We start from the raw sequence: 14244 nt of genomic DNA on the forward strand, positions 1-14244 counted from the left end.
CCTTCTTTCAGTAGTTCCCTGTAGTTCTTTGTCTAGGGGTAGGACCCGCAAATTTTTCCCTTTCTACATTATCTGTCCATTGATGTTGCCATGGCTCTAGTCTTGTATATGCAGCCATTTCTAGGAGAGACCGTTTCACAGCAGACTTTCTGGTATTCTGACTCTCATGATCTTTCTGCCCCTCCTTCCTCAATGTTCCCTGAGTCATAGATAGGATTGTAATGTAGATATAACCATTGAGGCTGGACATCCCATAATTTCTGGATCTCTGTTATATGTCTAGTGTAATTTTCTGTGATGGTCTCCATCTGAAGTAGGGAGAAACTTCTTTGATAAGGGGGAGGTATTCATCTGTGGGTATAATGTTAAGATTTAGAATGTACTAAGGAGTTATGCCGGTCTAACGAAGTGATGATAGTAGACTCTTTACTAAGGCCTATGACCTCATTTTCCTTGAGAAGTTAGCTAGGTTTCCAGTACCAGATATGATTCCCCTCCTGTTGAATGGGCCTTAAATCCAAGTGGACAGCTGTTGGTTACCACAAACATGTGAGTGTCACTTACTACATCTTTATACATACATATTTTGCCATGCTGGTCTTGTCCTGGTTCATAGGTGTTGTAGCTGGGTAGGACTGTTTAATCGCTTCCCTCCTTTGGTAGCTTGCATAGTGTTTTCTGGTACCATGTAAACTAGATCACAGAAAGGAGGCTTTCAAGTCAGATCCAGCTCAAATAATTCCTAGTCCTGAGTCCCAACTGTGTAGTGCCTTCAACAATAAGCGCCTACCCTCAAGCACTGAGAGTCAACCGAGGGCTTCATTGATAATCTATATCGTTTTGGGAGTCACCTGACCGACATTAGAAGGTTTCTTGTGTCTGGTATGGGGGTTTTCTTAGTCTATGCTTCTTGTGGGGAGCATTATCAACCCAAGTGGCTTAATTTCCTTTAAGATAACTCTTGCTGGGTGGTGGTGACACACATCTTTAATCCCAGCACTCAGGAGGCAGAGGCAGGTGGATTTCTGAGTTCTAGGGCAGCCAGGCTGGCTACACAGTGAAACCCTGTCTCAAAAAACAAAATAAAACCAAAACCAAACAAACAAACAAAAAATAAAACAACAACAAAAAAAACCCGACCAAACAAACAGAAATAGCTATCTCTTTTCATGGTTGTCCCCTAGGTGGTGCTGTCCACAGCAAATTTGGGCTCTTTACATTGAAGAAAGCAGGCCCTCTGTGGATCTGGGTCCCTGTACAACACCCCTCCCCTGACTCCCCCACTCTCAGCTCTCTACTTGACGTTGCTTATTGGGTTTTATAAATGGAAAACAAACTTTATCTCTTTAAGCGCCTGCGATTTCCGAGTTTATCACAGCTTGCAATAGTTTAACTAATACACCCGATTCTGCCCTCCTAACCAGGATTATTGGTATATCTCCTTATGCCACTGAAGGTAGGATAAGGTGAGATAGACATCTTTTCCTCCTAGGGATCGTATTAAAACCCGAATTCACACGCCCTAAGGAAACTGTAGGAGTATGCTATGACCTTTACTGAGATACCCAATCGCTGAACCAGAGCTGTTGGAGTGCAGGAAGATTCAGCAGAGTCAATTATTTTTTCTGTACCAACCCAGGTCACTGTGGTGTTCACAGTATGAGCATCAGGTTAAGAGTTTGGGGCCCTGGTCTTTCGGGGACCAAATTTTAACCTCTGAGTTTAGCAAAGGACTTAGGCCTTGTGTTTCAGTTTCCTTTTCTGTAAAGTGGTAGCACCTATCTCCCAGAGCGTTGTGACTTCATACATATAAAGCAGATGCCCGTAATGCCTGACTCATGGGGAGTGGATACGAGCCATTAGCACTGCAGACCAGCACCATCTGAAAAAAACCATTGTGTGATGAGGAAGTGTTCTCTATCTGTTGTCTGCTCAGTGCTGCGGCCACAAGCCACATGTGACTGCCAAGCACTTCAACCTTGACCATGGCACTGAAGTTTTTATTGTTTTTAACTAGTTTAAATTGCTTGTAGGAAAAAAAAAAACAAGTTTGTTTGGTACACAACAGACAGAACAGGGGATATGGCCGCCGCAGAAGAACTACCTGCCTAATTAATTTAAATTTTTCCCTCTTTTTTTATTAAAGATTTCCATCTCCTCCCCCTTCCCTCCCCTCCCTTCCACCCATACCCCCACTCCCTCCCTCTCCAGGCCAAAGAGCCATCAGGGTTCCTTCCCTTCACTATGTTAAGTCCAAGGTCCTCCCAACTACCCCTAAGTCCAGGAAGGTGAGCAACCAAACTGACAAGGCTCACAGTGAGCCCGACCATGCTGTAGAGTCCAAGCCCATTGCCGTTGTCCTTGGTTTCTCAGTCCTCCTCCACCGTCAGCCACATTCAGAGAGTCCGGTTTGGTCGCCTGTTCCATGAGTCCCATTCCAACTGGACTTGGTGGTCTCCCGTTAGTTCTGTCCCACCGTCTCAATGGGTGAACGCACCCCTCATGGTCCTGACTTCCTTGCTCATGATCTCCCTCCTTTTGCTCCTCATCAGGACCTTGGGAGCTCAGTCTGGTGCTCCAATGTGGGGCTCTGTCATTTTCTCCATCCAACGCCAGGTGAAGGTTCTATGGCAGAGACTTGACTCTAGAGGGGTTCCCAGGTGTCCAGGAAGATGCCCCCAGCTAGTTCCTTGGGCAGCTGAGGAGAGGGAGCCAGAAATGTCCAGATCCTATTGCCATACTCATGAATATCTTGCATATCACCATTAATTTAAATTTTAATTGTCACATGGGAACTGGTGGCTGCCATGTTGGACAGCACAACTATAAACTATATAATCTAATTGTCATAGAAGTTTTCTGTTTTGAACTAGTTAAGCTGGAGTCAAATCACATAGAACAACTAAGTTAGGATATCTCTCTCTCTCTCTCTCACTCTCTCTCTCTCTCTCTCTCTCTCTCTCTCTCTCTCTCACCCTTCCCAAAGGCATTTGCTACAGAGATTTGACTGAATCAAACTGTGAGCGCTGGTTGAAACTTCATGAGACTGCTTTCCTCAACAGCTGGCAGTGGAACATAACATTAACAGGGTGGGGAGTTGGGAAAGGAGAACAAGAAGAGCCGGAAGCCTCAGGGTGTGAACTGTAGTGTATGGAAACCAAATGAACCTCATGTTAGTGTTGCCTTTTACCGGGGTAATGTGGATGCCCTACAGAAATGTGACCGTTCATCACAAAACTAAGCATACATCTGCCTGAGGCACTGCATATCTGAAAGATCCAGGGAAAACGCCTCATCATAGGCCTCATAGCGCCCCTTATAGCAACCATATGAGGTGCTCATGATATTTGTCAGTGTGCGTGAGCTACAGAGTGGCTGATGCCTCATGCCTGCTCAGTTCTAGAAGATAAAGGAAAGGGGTGGCCAAGTTGTGTGCAAAGCTGGAGGAAGAGGAAGAGTTAGGCCCCAGAGGATCAACAACACATTTCACCATCTTTCCCATCATGGTGAAAGCCCACCTAGAATAGCTAACTATTTTCTCCCCAGGAAGTTCCATCAGCTAAGAGCTAAAGTTTTCTTTAGTGATGTCGTTATTAATCTTCTAATAAATATATTATGTAAGAGTACTTATTGAGCAGTGTGATGTGAGATAGTCACAGATCAAGTAAACAAGTGTTGAATGTGCCAAATAAGAAATGCTTTTATTAATCCTTTTGCTTGTATAGTACAATCTGGAAAGGTGGTCTCTGGAAGACTGTTTGTTGTTCCAAGTTCTGAAAAGTCAATAGAACAGCAAAGAGGATTGTTTTGTTTAGGGCTCCCATATACTAGTGCCTGGGCGTGGTGGCTTGTCTGTAATCATCTCTCTATGGAATAGTAATTCAATCTGGAGGAGTTGCAGTTGGGTAAAAAGTATTCATGCAAGGGGGCCTTGCTGTATCTTTTATAGAGTCACTTCTGGAAGAGAAAGTCTTGTTCCCATCCAACTTGAGAGATGGTGTGTAGGAAGACTCATTGGCATTGCCACATCTTTAAGACAGCTCTCTCACGTAATGTCTACCATGCTGTCAAACAGCAGAGAGGAGCATGAATTCAGCAGCACTCGGATATGGCCTTCCATGACTTGGGTGCAGGTAGTTTATCTGGAAAGTGGTGTCAGGGAGTAGAGAGAGGACATTAAGCAAAGAGTAAGAGTCAATTGTGGGTACCATATTGAAGTTATCACTCTGGGCAATGGGGCTCATAATTGTGGGCTTTTCACATTGATTTGGTGTGAATTTGGATGGACAGCTCAGCACACGTTTGCAAGATCCATTACATGATCTCTCTGCTGTAATCGTCAGACGTAACTACTAATCCATACATCACATTCTGAGTACCAGTCATCCAAGAAGTATTCTCAAGCCTTTATGGGCTCTGCCTAGATCAATTTCCCTCATTCTCAGGTCCATTCTTCCCCTTTGATGCTTTGCAACACAGAGCATAATAACCCCAACATGTGGTGATGAAAAAGGAACTGGAGTGCAAGAGGAAAGGAAAAAGTGTGTGTGTGTGTGTGTGTGTGTGTGTGTGTGTGTGTGTGTGTGTGTGTGTCCTTCTATGATTGACTTACCCATATCCCTAATCGTGGACTTGCCTTCTCCCTGATTCCCTTCTCATTGGGTGCACTCGCCCCCATCCCTCCATGGTCTCAGCTTCTGCTTCCTGTTTCTATCTCCACCCCTAAAAGACTGGTCCAGCCTTTTACCTTTCCACTAATTCACTAAGTTAATTTTCTCCTCTTTATCCACCTGTCATAAGTTTATAACTTGACTCCTGGCTGATAGAGATTTCTTTTTTCAGTTAAGTATTTATGCGTGTTAAGTATTTTGATGTTAAAAATCAAACCCAAGACCTTGCACATGGTAGGCAAGTGATACTGTGATAGATTTCTTAATATTTTTTAGTCAAAACAAAGATTTGGGGGGGGGTTCAAGACAGGGTTTCTCTGTGTAACAGCTCTAGCTGTCCCGGAACTATCTCTTGTAGACCAGACTGGCCTCGAACTCCCAGAGATCCACCTGCGTCTTCCTCCCGAGTACTGGGATTAAAGATGTATGCCATCACACCCAGGTTAATAAAGATATTTTGAATAGTTACGCAATCCATGACACTGGCCTGGACTTCTGGAGGATAATAAACAAAACAACAAGCTGCTTAGCATCTAATTGGAAGACACAACATATCATATGCTGATGGATAGAATGCCCCCCAACTCATGTTGACATTTATTTGTCTTTGTGACGCTATGGAGAGGTGGGACATTTGAAAAGTGATTAAGTCATAAGGGCCCCACCCTCTTGAATGTACCATTGTCATTCTCACGGGAGTTATCACTCTTCTTGAGAGCCCACTCTCCTTTTTCCCCTATATAACACAACAGGAGGCCCCTCAGCAGATGGAGACTCTCAGACTCTCAAATTTTGTACTTCCCAGTCCCCAGAACTATGAATCAAATAAACTTTTACAAAAGATTTATCCATTTTATTTTATGCGTGTTTTGCTTGCATGTATGTATATACACCAACGTGTGTACTTGCTGCCCATGGTGGATAGGAGCAATGCCAGCCATCTCCATCTGCATCTGGAGCCAAAGGACATTATGGATGTAATTAGCATTAAAGACCATGAGATGTGGAGATTAGCATAGATTGCCCAGATGAACCCAGTGAGTTTTGTAAGTGACAGGATGATAGCCCATGAGACCTTCCCTACTCTATCCTGTCACTCTGGCTTTGAAAAGAGACAAATGTGACAAGAGTCAAGAAACATGACTCTGAGACTTAGAATAACCCTCAGTCTATAGCCGGGAAGAAAATAAGGACCTCAGTCCTACAACTACAAAAACTAGTTTGCCAATAACCCTAATAAGCAGGAAGTAGATTCACCTCCAGGGCTTCCAGATAGGACCGTAGCTTGTCATCAACTTGATTTTCATCCGGTGGGTTCTGATAACCAATTTGTACTGTAAGCCACCAACTTCATGGCAATTCGCTAGAACAGTAATGCAAGAAGAAATTAATCCACTTAAATTTTCGACTTGAATTACTTAGCCATTGTTAACAGCAATGTAGATCAAATATCAAAATGGTATGGGGTGGTGAAGGCTAAGTTCTAGGCTACATTGAATTGGAGGGGCAATGACTGTGGGATAATCATATGGCAGTACTGACACCACCCTAGAACCTGTGACACTAGAGTTTGAGAAGTGGTGGCAATCGTATTGACAACAAGTGCTAAGGAGGTGGTATGGGGAAGGAGTCTCCATCCATGAAGCTATTTTCTTGATTTTCTATTCTTCAGGCTCTGTTTGGTCTACCATTATGAACTTATTCTCAGCATAATTGGAATATATAGACTTTATTTTTTTAAAAAATCATCAGAAAAAAATTCATCAGAGGGCCATATTAAGTAAATTTTATAGGCAGATTCCAATAATTTTGTTTATGGGCTTAAATCAAGACTTCAATAAATTGGCAATAGTTTAAGATTTGCTCCATAGGTTTCAAAGAAAAAAGTCTGAAAAAAAAATAATTGTTTTCCTTTCTGTGTTTACAAAACTTTTGTTTGTTTGTTTTTGTTTTTTGAGACAGGGTTTGTCTATAGATTTGGAGCCTGTCCTGAAACTTGCTCTGTAGACCAGGCTGGCTTCGAACTCACAGAGTTCTGCCTGCCACTGCCTCCTTTGTGCTGGGATTAAAGGCATGTACCACCACCGCCCAACATTTATGAATCTTTTTAACAGTGGAAATATTTTGTCTCCTAAGAGTGGCATGAAGTTCAAATACATGACTAATTGAAAGCGACAACCCCATCATTATTGCAAGTGGGAAGTGAATGGGGGCAAACCCTCAAAGAAACCCAGACTAGTACTCAGGAAAACATAAGACATTTAAGACATGTGGGGAAATGGCTATATTGGACCATGAAGGATGATGTAGTTCTGAGACATAGAAAAAGTAAACTGATATCCAAAGGGAAAACAATGCCAAAAGAAAAAGGAAAGGATAACAAATTTTAAATGTCTAGCTTTAGGGCTGGAGAGATGGCTCAGCAGTTAAAAGCACTAGCTGTTTTTCCAAAAGACCTGGGTTCAATTCCTAGAACCCACATATTTTCTTATAATCAATCTGCAGCTCTAGTTTCAGGGTACCAGGTACCCTTTTCTTGCCTCTGTAAGCTCACTGTCTGAGTTTGGCTGAAGCTCATTGTTTGGGCTAGGCTGGCTGGCCAGTGAGCTTCCAGGATCTTTCTACCTGTCTCTGCCCCATAACCCTGGAGTTGCAGGCACATCTGAACATGCTGGATTTTAATGTGAATGCTGGGAAGCGAATCTAGGTCTTGTAGTACAGCATGTGCTGTTAACCACTGAGCCATTCCTCCAGCCCCAGGCATGCATTGCTTTCCTGCACAGAAAAAATAAAACTGCTTTTCTTTAAAGGGATCTGAGCATTTTCCCAAAATAAATAACTCAGCAGTTCTTGTAGTTTATTCACCCAAAGGTGGCTGATGTAGTTCAACTCAGAAGAAAGAGATGGCTTAATAGGTCAAAAAGTTTGTGCTAAAATAAAAGCATAGTTAATAAACTTTAATTTGTCCAGATGTGCACTTTTCCTATATATTCAGTGAACATCAAACAACAGTTTAAATTAGTCTTAGCCACCTCCTTAGTTTGAAGTGTACATTACACATTTATACATTATACAACATCATATTTAAAACACTATAAATAGTTAAAAGTTGAGGACATGGGGAGATGGCTTAGTGTGTAAGTGTGCTTGCTGTGAAAACAAGAAGACCCAAGTTCAAATCCCCAGAACCCACATAGAAATCCAGCACAGCATGTACCTATAGGCCCAGGGTTGGGAAGCAGAGAGAAGTAGATGCCAGGAGCTCACTGGCTAATCAGCCTAGCCCAAACAATGAGCTTGAAGAACCCTGTCTCTAAATACATAGATGGATGGATGGATGGGTGGATGGATGGATGATAAAGTAGAGTGGGATAGAGGACACAAGATATTCTCCTCTGGCTTCTGCATAAACTTACATGGGTACCTACATGTGCATGTGTGTATTACACACACACACACACACACACACACAAGAGTTAAAAACTGGGAGTATTACTTCACTAGAAAGCTGTGTTCATAGAAAATTGAAAAGAGGCGCTGAAACAGGGTGTGGAACATAATCATAAAATAACATGCTGCCCTCGTTTGGTAGTCATTTGCAGCTTGGTTTGCATCCATTGCCATTAAAAATGGGAATTGCCTACAGATATGTAAACAAACCAAACTAATGCTAAATCACCTTTTTCCTTGACAGAAAACGCTGGTAATTCCAGTTTGCTATCACCATCTGGTAAGCGTTCTTTTATAACTTTGGGGAATCTCAGGAAAACATTACTCTGGAAGTTCTCCATGCAGTATGACACATGGTCAGATACAGCAAAACTGTTTTCCTCTAAGACGCTTGGTTAAATTAATTGTCATTAAACATGCACCTACAAAACCAAGAGCAGACAGGTATACTGATTCTTCCATACTACCGAGCCAAGCTGGGGACTAACTCTCTAGGGACTACGGACTTCAATGGATAGCAGCTTAAGGGCTTTGGCTATGGTTAGTAGTCTAGCTCATAAGTCTGAGCAGCATCAAGAACTTAAATACGCCAAGATTTATTGTATTTGCAAGATGAGCTGTTCTCTTCACTCCACTCCTTCAGTACCTTCACTTAGAGAATATCTTTCCAGAGGCTTCTAGGAACTTAGCACACATGATGATGGGAAGGCAAATAAACTAAAGAGAAATGTGTAACTAGAACCTGTGGGAACAGAGAACCGTACTCTGGTATGAGACTAACAGTTGGAAACTAGCGTCCGAGTGTCCTATGGTGAGAGAACAGAGCCCAGGGCTGCCAAATAACTCGTCTGAGATCTCACAGCTTCTTGCTCCACATCACATAGAGGTAGTGTGGGCTTCTTTGCATCCTACCTGTCTTCTTTCTGATATACCACATGTCCTACGGTTGTCAATCAGTTGGTATTCCATCATTAGGACTATGAAAATGAACTTGTTATTCATTCAACCATCTGAATCCAATAATAATTGCAGCCATCTCTTATGCATTCACTACCATGTCTGAAGTCTTCAGACATCTCATTCCTCCCCAGGCTTCCAGTATAGGACTCAGTATGTTCATGTTATAGATGTGGAAACAGTCTCAGCAAGGGAAACTTAATCGTGTTAACACATTCTCTGGAGCCAGGCTGTCTGAATTAAGCAAGCCACCACCCTCCCACCTCCACCACTAGCTTAGATTCAGGGCAAGTTTCTTAACCTTTCTGTGCCTCGGTTTCTGCCTCTGCAATTCAAGGAGAACAATAGTATCTGCTTTATGGGATATTTAAAGATGAAACAAGAGACTCCATGTACTTGCTATAGGGTAAATAAATGACTGTCGGTGTGAGTTGTTATATTATGGGTTAAAGATTCAAACCCTGAACCTTAAGCCACCAAACTTGTCTTTGTCAGTTTGCCCCCTAGTTGTTGAGTTCCTAGGTTCAACATGCTAGTGTATTTTTCTTCTAGAACAGCAGTCCTCAACCTGTGGGTCGAGACTCTTTAGGGGGTTGAATGACCCTTTCACAGGGGTCACCTAAGACCATCAGAAAACACAGATATTTACATATCTATACATATTTATATGATTCATAACTAGTGAAATTACGATAATGAAGTAACAACAAGAATCATTTTATGTTTGAGGAGGTCACCACAACACGAGGAACTGTATTAAAGAGTCACAGTGTTAGGAATGTTGAGAACAACTGTTTTAGTAGAAGAGCTTTTGGCAAATGCAATCATAGCAAACTCTGCCAAACCCTGTTAGTATAGAATGCAGAGTTCTAGTCATACCTTGGGCTCTGGGTGCCCCAGGGATAACGTAAGACCCAGTGTATGTCAAGGGAAGAAGACAGCTGTGCCCTCGGGTCTCTTCTTTGAATTGTGTCCCCATTAACACAATTGGCTCTGGCCAATTATTTTGTTCTGCCCCATAAGCACCCTTTGACTTGAATTGCCTAGGCCCAGTCTTATTCCTACAGAAATATTTTGGCAAGTGTTTAAAAGAATAAATATAGTAAGTGACAAAATATGAAAGCAATAATATGGGATAGACAGGGTGTGTGTGTGTGTGTATGTGTTCAGCCAACCCATGAGCATTTTGAGAAAGGCCAGCCAAGTGCTTCGTCTATACCAGCTGAAAAGCAAGCTCTCTACTAGAAGGCATATTTCAGTTGTGAAGTGTTTGTGATTCTCTCCATGTTTAGGTAAAGATAAAAACCATCGACTCTCTTAAATATTTAAACATGTGAAATGTATGAGGTAGACTGAGTTCCTAGCGTAAGAGGAGTCATTCCACAAGAAATTTAGAGCTTGATTTATTGGCTTAATAGCAGCCATATTTCAAAATGGCTTACCAAGAAATGGGATAAAATATTAGAGAATATATATAATTTTTAATATATAATATTAGAGAATATATATGTACACACACAGTGTACCATGGGAAGACTTGGCAGTTGACAGGAATCATTATAGTAGTATGGCGTCTACATGACGATATATTTATGACAATAGTTGAAGAAGTTATTTTAAATGTTTTCTAGAGCTCTTTTGATTGGAAAAATAATGAGACTCTCATTTATTTTATTCTGATGTGGCTCCTAACTTATTGCCATGGTATTCTAAAGGTGCAGCAAACTCCATGATTTTGAGTCTTGTGGCAATTTTTCTACTTTTTATAATTGTATCTCAAGAATTATGACTTCTTAAAATTTCATAAATAATTGTTTCAAGCCAGGGCTATACATTGAAACCTTGGCTCAAAAGAAATACAATTGTTTCAAAGTATTCACTTATTTTTTCTCTCTCTGCAGCTGAATCATCTCTTGTCAGTCTTGTCCCCTACTCCAATGGTACACCAGGCAAGATTTTGAAAATCTTTAAGCCTAGATGTAGTCCAATTTGTTAAGCTTTTGTTTTAATTATTCCTTTGTCTTCTTCTCCTTGGGAAAAATAAAGAGGTAGAAACTACAAGCCTCAATGGTAAGAATGTTTCTGAAGTAAGGGAAAATTGATAACCCTTCATACGGATAGAAGTATAATGAATGGTGATAAAGATTTCTATCTCTAAATTATATCTGGGGACACTAAGTAATCCCATATAATCCAGCACTCCAAAAGTTAAGGCCTGCCAGCACGTGAGAGTAACCATTTTGGTTAACTGATAAAATGTCTGATCATGGAAAGAAAATAAAAAAGAATCCCTCTCCCACTGTAACTATTCTAGGAAAATTCTAGAGACATTGATCACACTTTAAGTACTCCATTTCATTTGCTCTCTAACACAACGCCAGCACACTTGACATGACGTATTATTTAACTGTGGGAAGCACATCCAGTGACTTCAATATGTTCAGCATGAATTTGGAGGACAGGGCGTTCAAAGGCAAGTCTCTTTATGGGTGATTTTTATCAATTTTTAAATAGCATGAAATGGGCAACAAGAAAATTCTAGCTCCTCATCATGTTAGAGACAAGGACAAAGAATCTCACTATATCCCAGGGAGGTAGGTGGAGCAGGACATTCTGTTCTCTTCCCCTCTGAGGGGAAACAGTTTTCTATCTTATTTTGGTCAAACCACAACACTTCTCAGAATCTCTTGGTTAAAATAAAATTCAACCCTGTGGTTGGTGGTTAGGGAGCTAAATAATCATAGATGTATCTTACACTGATTGAAACTGATTAAATTCATAATTCGCCCAATGCAAAAAACCAACAGTTGTCAGATTTGTGTGTGATTATTTCATGCAGTGAAAAGATTATTTTCAGTTTAGCTTTGGCAGTGGTATCTTTATTGTGTTGTGTGTCATGTGGGGGATATATGGATGTGTTTTAAGCATAGCAGTGCATTGTGTTTGTTTAGTTGTTTGTTTGCTTGTTGAGATGAGGTCCCACTATGTCACCCAGGCTGACGTCAAACTCATAGTTCTTTGGCCTTGGCTTCTTAATTGTTAAGAATGAAGGCATGCACCACATCCAATTTTTCCTAAAATTTCATCTCTAATAATAAATTCTAGAATTAGTTTCATTAAAGAAATACCTGTAGAATCCATTTTAATTGGATTTTTTTTTATCCAATAGGATCAAAATGAAATCTTCCTAAAGGCTGATAATGCCTAAGAACTCTAAACTTAAACTAACACTATTTGACTGTTTTTGTTAGAATGTGCCACTGGTAAAAGCGACTAGGCATCCCCAGGGCTATCAAAGTTGTTATTCATGTTGTAAATTTCCTATCCGTAAAGGATTTCTCATTAACATAGAGAGAAAATGGCAGCTTTTTTATTTTTTAACATTTTTATTAATTTGGGGAGAATTCCATTTAATATATTTTGATCAGAGTCACCCTCCACTCTCCTCACTAGCTCCTTGCAGGTCCACCGTCCCCTCCCTACCCAAACCCAACTTCGTGTCCTCTTTTTAAAACTTTAATAACTCATCAACTCCAATTTGTGCTGCCCATATACTCTTGAATATGGAGCCATCCTCTGAAGGGTGGTCAGCCCTTAAAGTTGACTCTCTCTCCCTCCCCCAAAAGCATCACCTGTCCATAGCTCCTCAATTAGGGGTGGTGGGATCTCATGAACCCTTCTCATTCCATGCTAGAATGTTAACTGGACTGATCTTCACAGGTAGCCAGAGCTGTGTGAGTTCGTAGGTGCAGGAGTCCTGTCATGTCCAGAAGACACTGCTTCACTTTTGACCTCTGGCTCTTACAGTCTTTCCAACCCATTTTCTGAAATGCGACAAAAATATTAACATAAATGGGTATAGTTGACTCTAATAAATATTGGAGTGTTGCCATGTGTTACACATATAACAGACATTCAAAAAGTGCCTTCTCAAAGAATGAAAGTGTCTTCAAATTCATCGTGGGGCTGAAGAACAGAGAATGGGTCTGGGGATGTTGCCTTGGCTAGTACCAGTTAGATTTTGCAAAACTCTAACTTCTAGATTTTGGGGGAAATTGAAGTGTTTACAGAATCTGCCAGTAATTACTCTGTTTGTTATTACTTTAGATGCTGCTTCAGAAGTGTTGTCGACTTTAAACAAAACAGGTAATTTCAATTTATTTCCGGGTGCCATAGCTTGTCTTCTGTGACTTCTTGAGCTCTTTGTACATTGAGGCTGATGGATTAGTAAAGGAACAAGTTTCTGTTGTTCCTTTGCTTCTCTCCCTTGGTGTCCAACCTTTGAATGAGTGACTCTGTCATTGATCTGTCATGCTGTTGTCACCACACTCCTAAACTTCCTATTCTGGCCATATCACACTGCTTAAAAAGAACACTTATTGTTTTTTGAATACCACAACAACACCTATTCGCTCATGAAATGCAGAACATAGGGAAATACAGAGAAGAAAATAGAAATCGTCTTTAGTGTTGCTTTACTATTACTGTTAGTAATTTGGTACATTTTCAGTTTTGATCATATATATTATATATACATTCATTTTGCAATCGCATATATACATATATACTTACCCCATGTTTATAGCTTTTTCAGACTAATCATAACTTAAAAGATTTTCTATTTCTCTTTTAACTTAATATTAAACTGCATTTGCCATTGTCTCTTGCTAATAATGACTTGATGTTATTCCACTGCGTGCCATATGTTAAACATTAAAGTTGTTTGTATTCTTTTAATAGAAGTTGCAATGAACATCCTGATGCCAACATCTTTACATTCATCCCTGATTTCTATAGGATACATTCCATGGATTGGAAATAATGGGTCAGCACTATGAATATTTTAAGTCCCTTGAGAACTACTGCCTATTTATCTCCTAGGAAAATTGTCCCCTGCCTCATCCTGCCAGCAGTGGATGAAAATGGCCATGACACTGTACCTTTGCTGAGACTACATTATATATTATTAAATCGTCTTCTTGATTCTTTATGGGTTTTTTTTTCATTCTTGATTATTAGGGAAGTTAAATACTTTTCGGGATTTAGCTATAAAAATACAAGTTTATTTCACAGTTGTGCTTCATTTTCTATGGAGAGAAGAACAGCAAGGCAAACAAAATAATGTATAAAGAGTTTATTGATGACAGTGCAGAGTGGTATCCACCTC

At 40.6% G+C, this 14244-nt stretch overlaps 1 protein-coding gene across 1 annotated transcript in view; it reads left to right on the forward strand.

Moving 5' to 3' along the window:
- Adgrg2 (adhesion G protein-coupled receptor G2) overlaps positions 1-14244 on the forward strand; it is a 122060-nt gene that overhangs the window by 69414 nt on the left and 38402 nt on the right. The window contains exons 3-5 of the mRNA XM_038316468.1: positions 8365-8400; positions 10979-11026; positions 13185-13223. Coding sequence (XP_038172396.1) covers positions 8365-8400; positions 10979-11026; positions 13185-13223 — 123 coding nt within the window. The remainder of the gene's footprint in view (positions 1-8364; positions 8401-10978; positions 11027-13184; positions 13224-14244) is intronic.

The sequence above is a fragment of the Arvicola amphibius genome, chromosome X, assembly GCF_903992535.2.
Source record: "Arvicola amphibius chromosome X, mArvAmp1.2, whole genome shotgun sequence".
Taxonomy (NCBI): Eukaryota; Metazoa; Chordata; class Mammalia; order Rodentia; family Cricetidae; genus Arvicola; species Arvicola amphibius.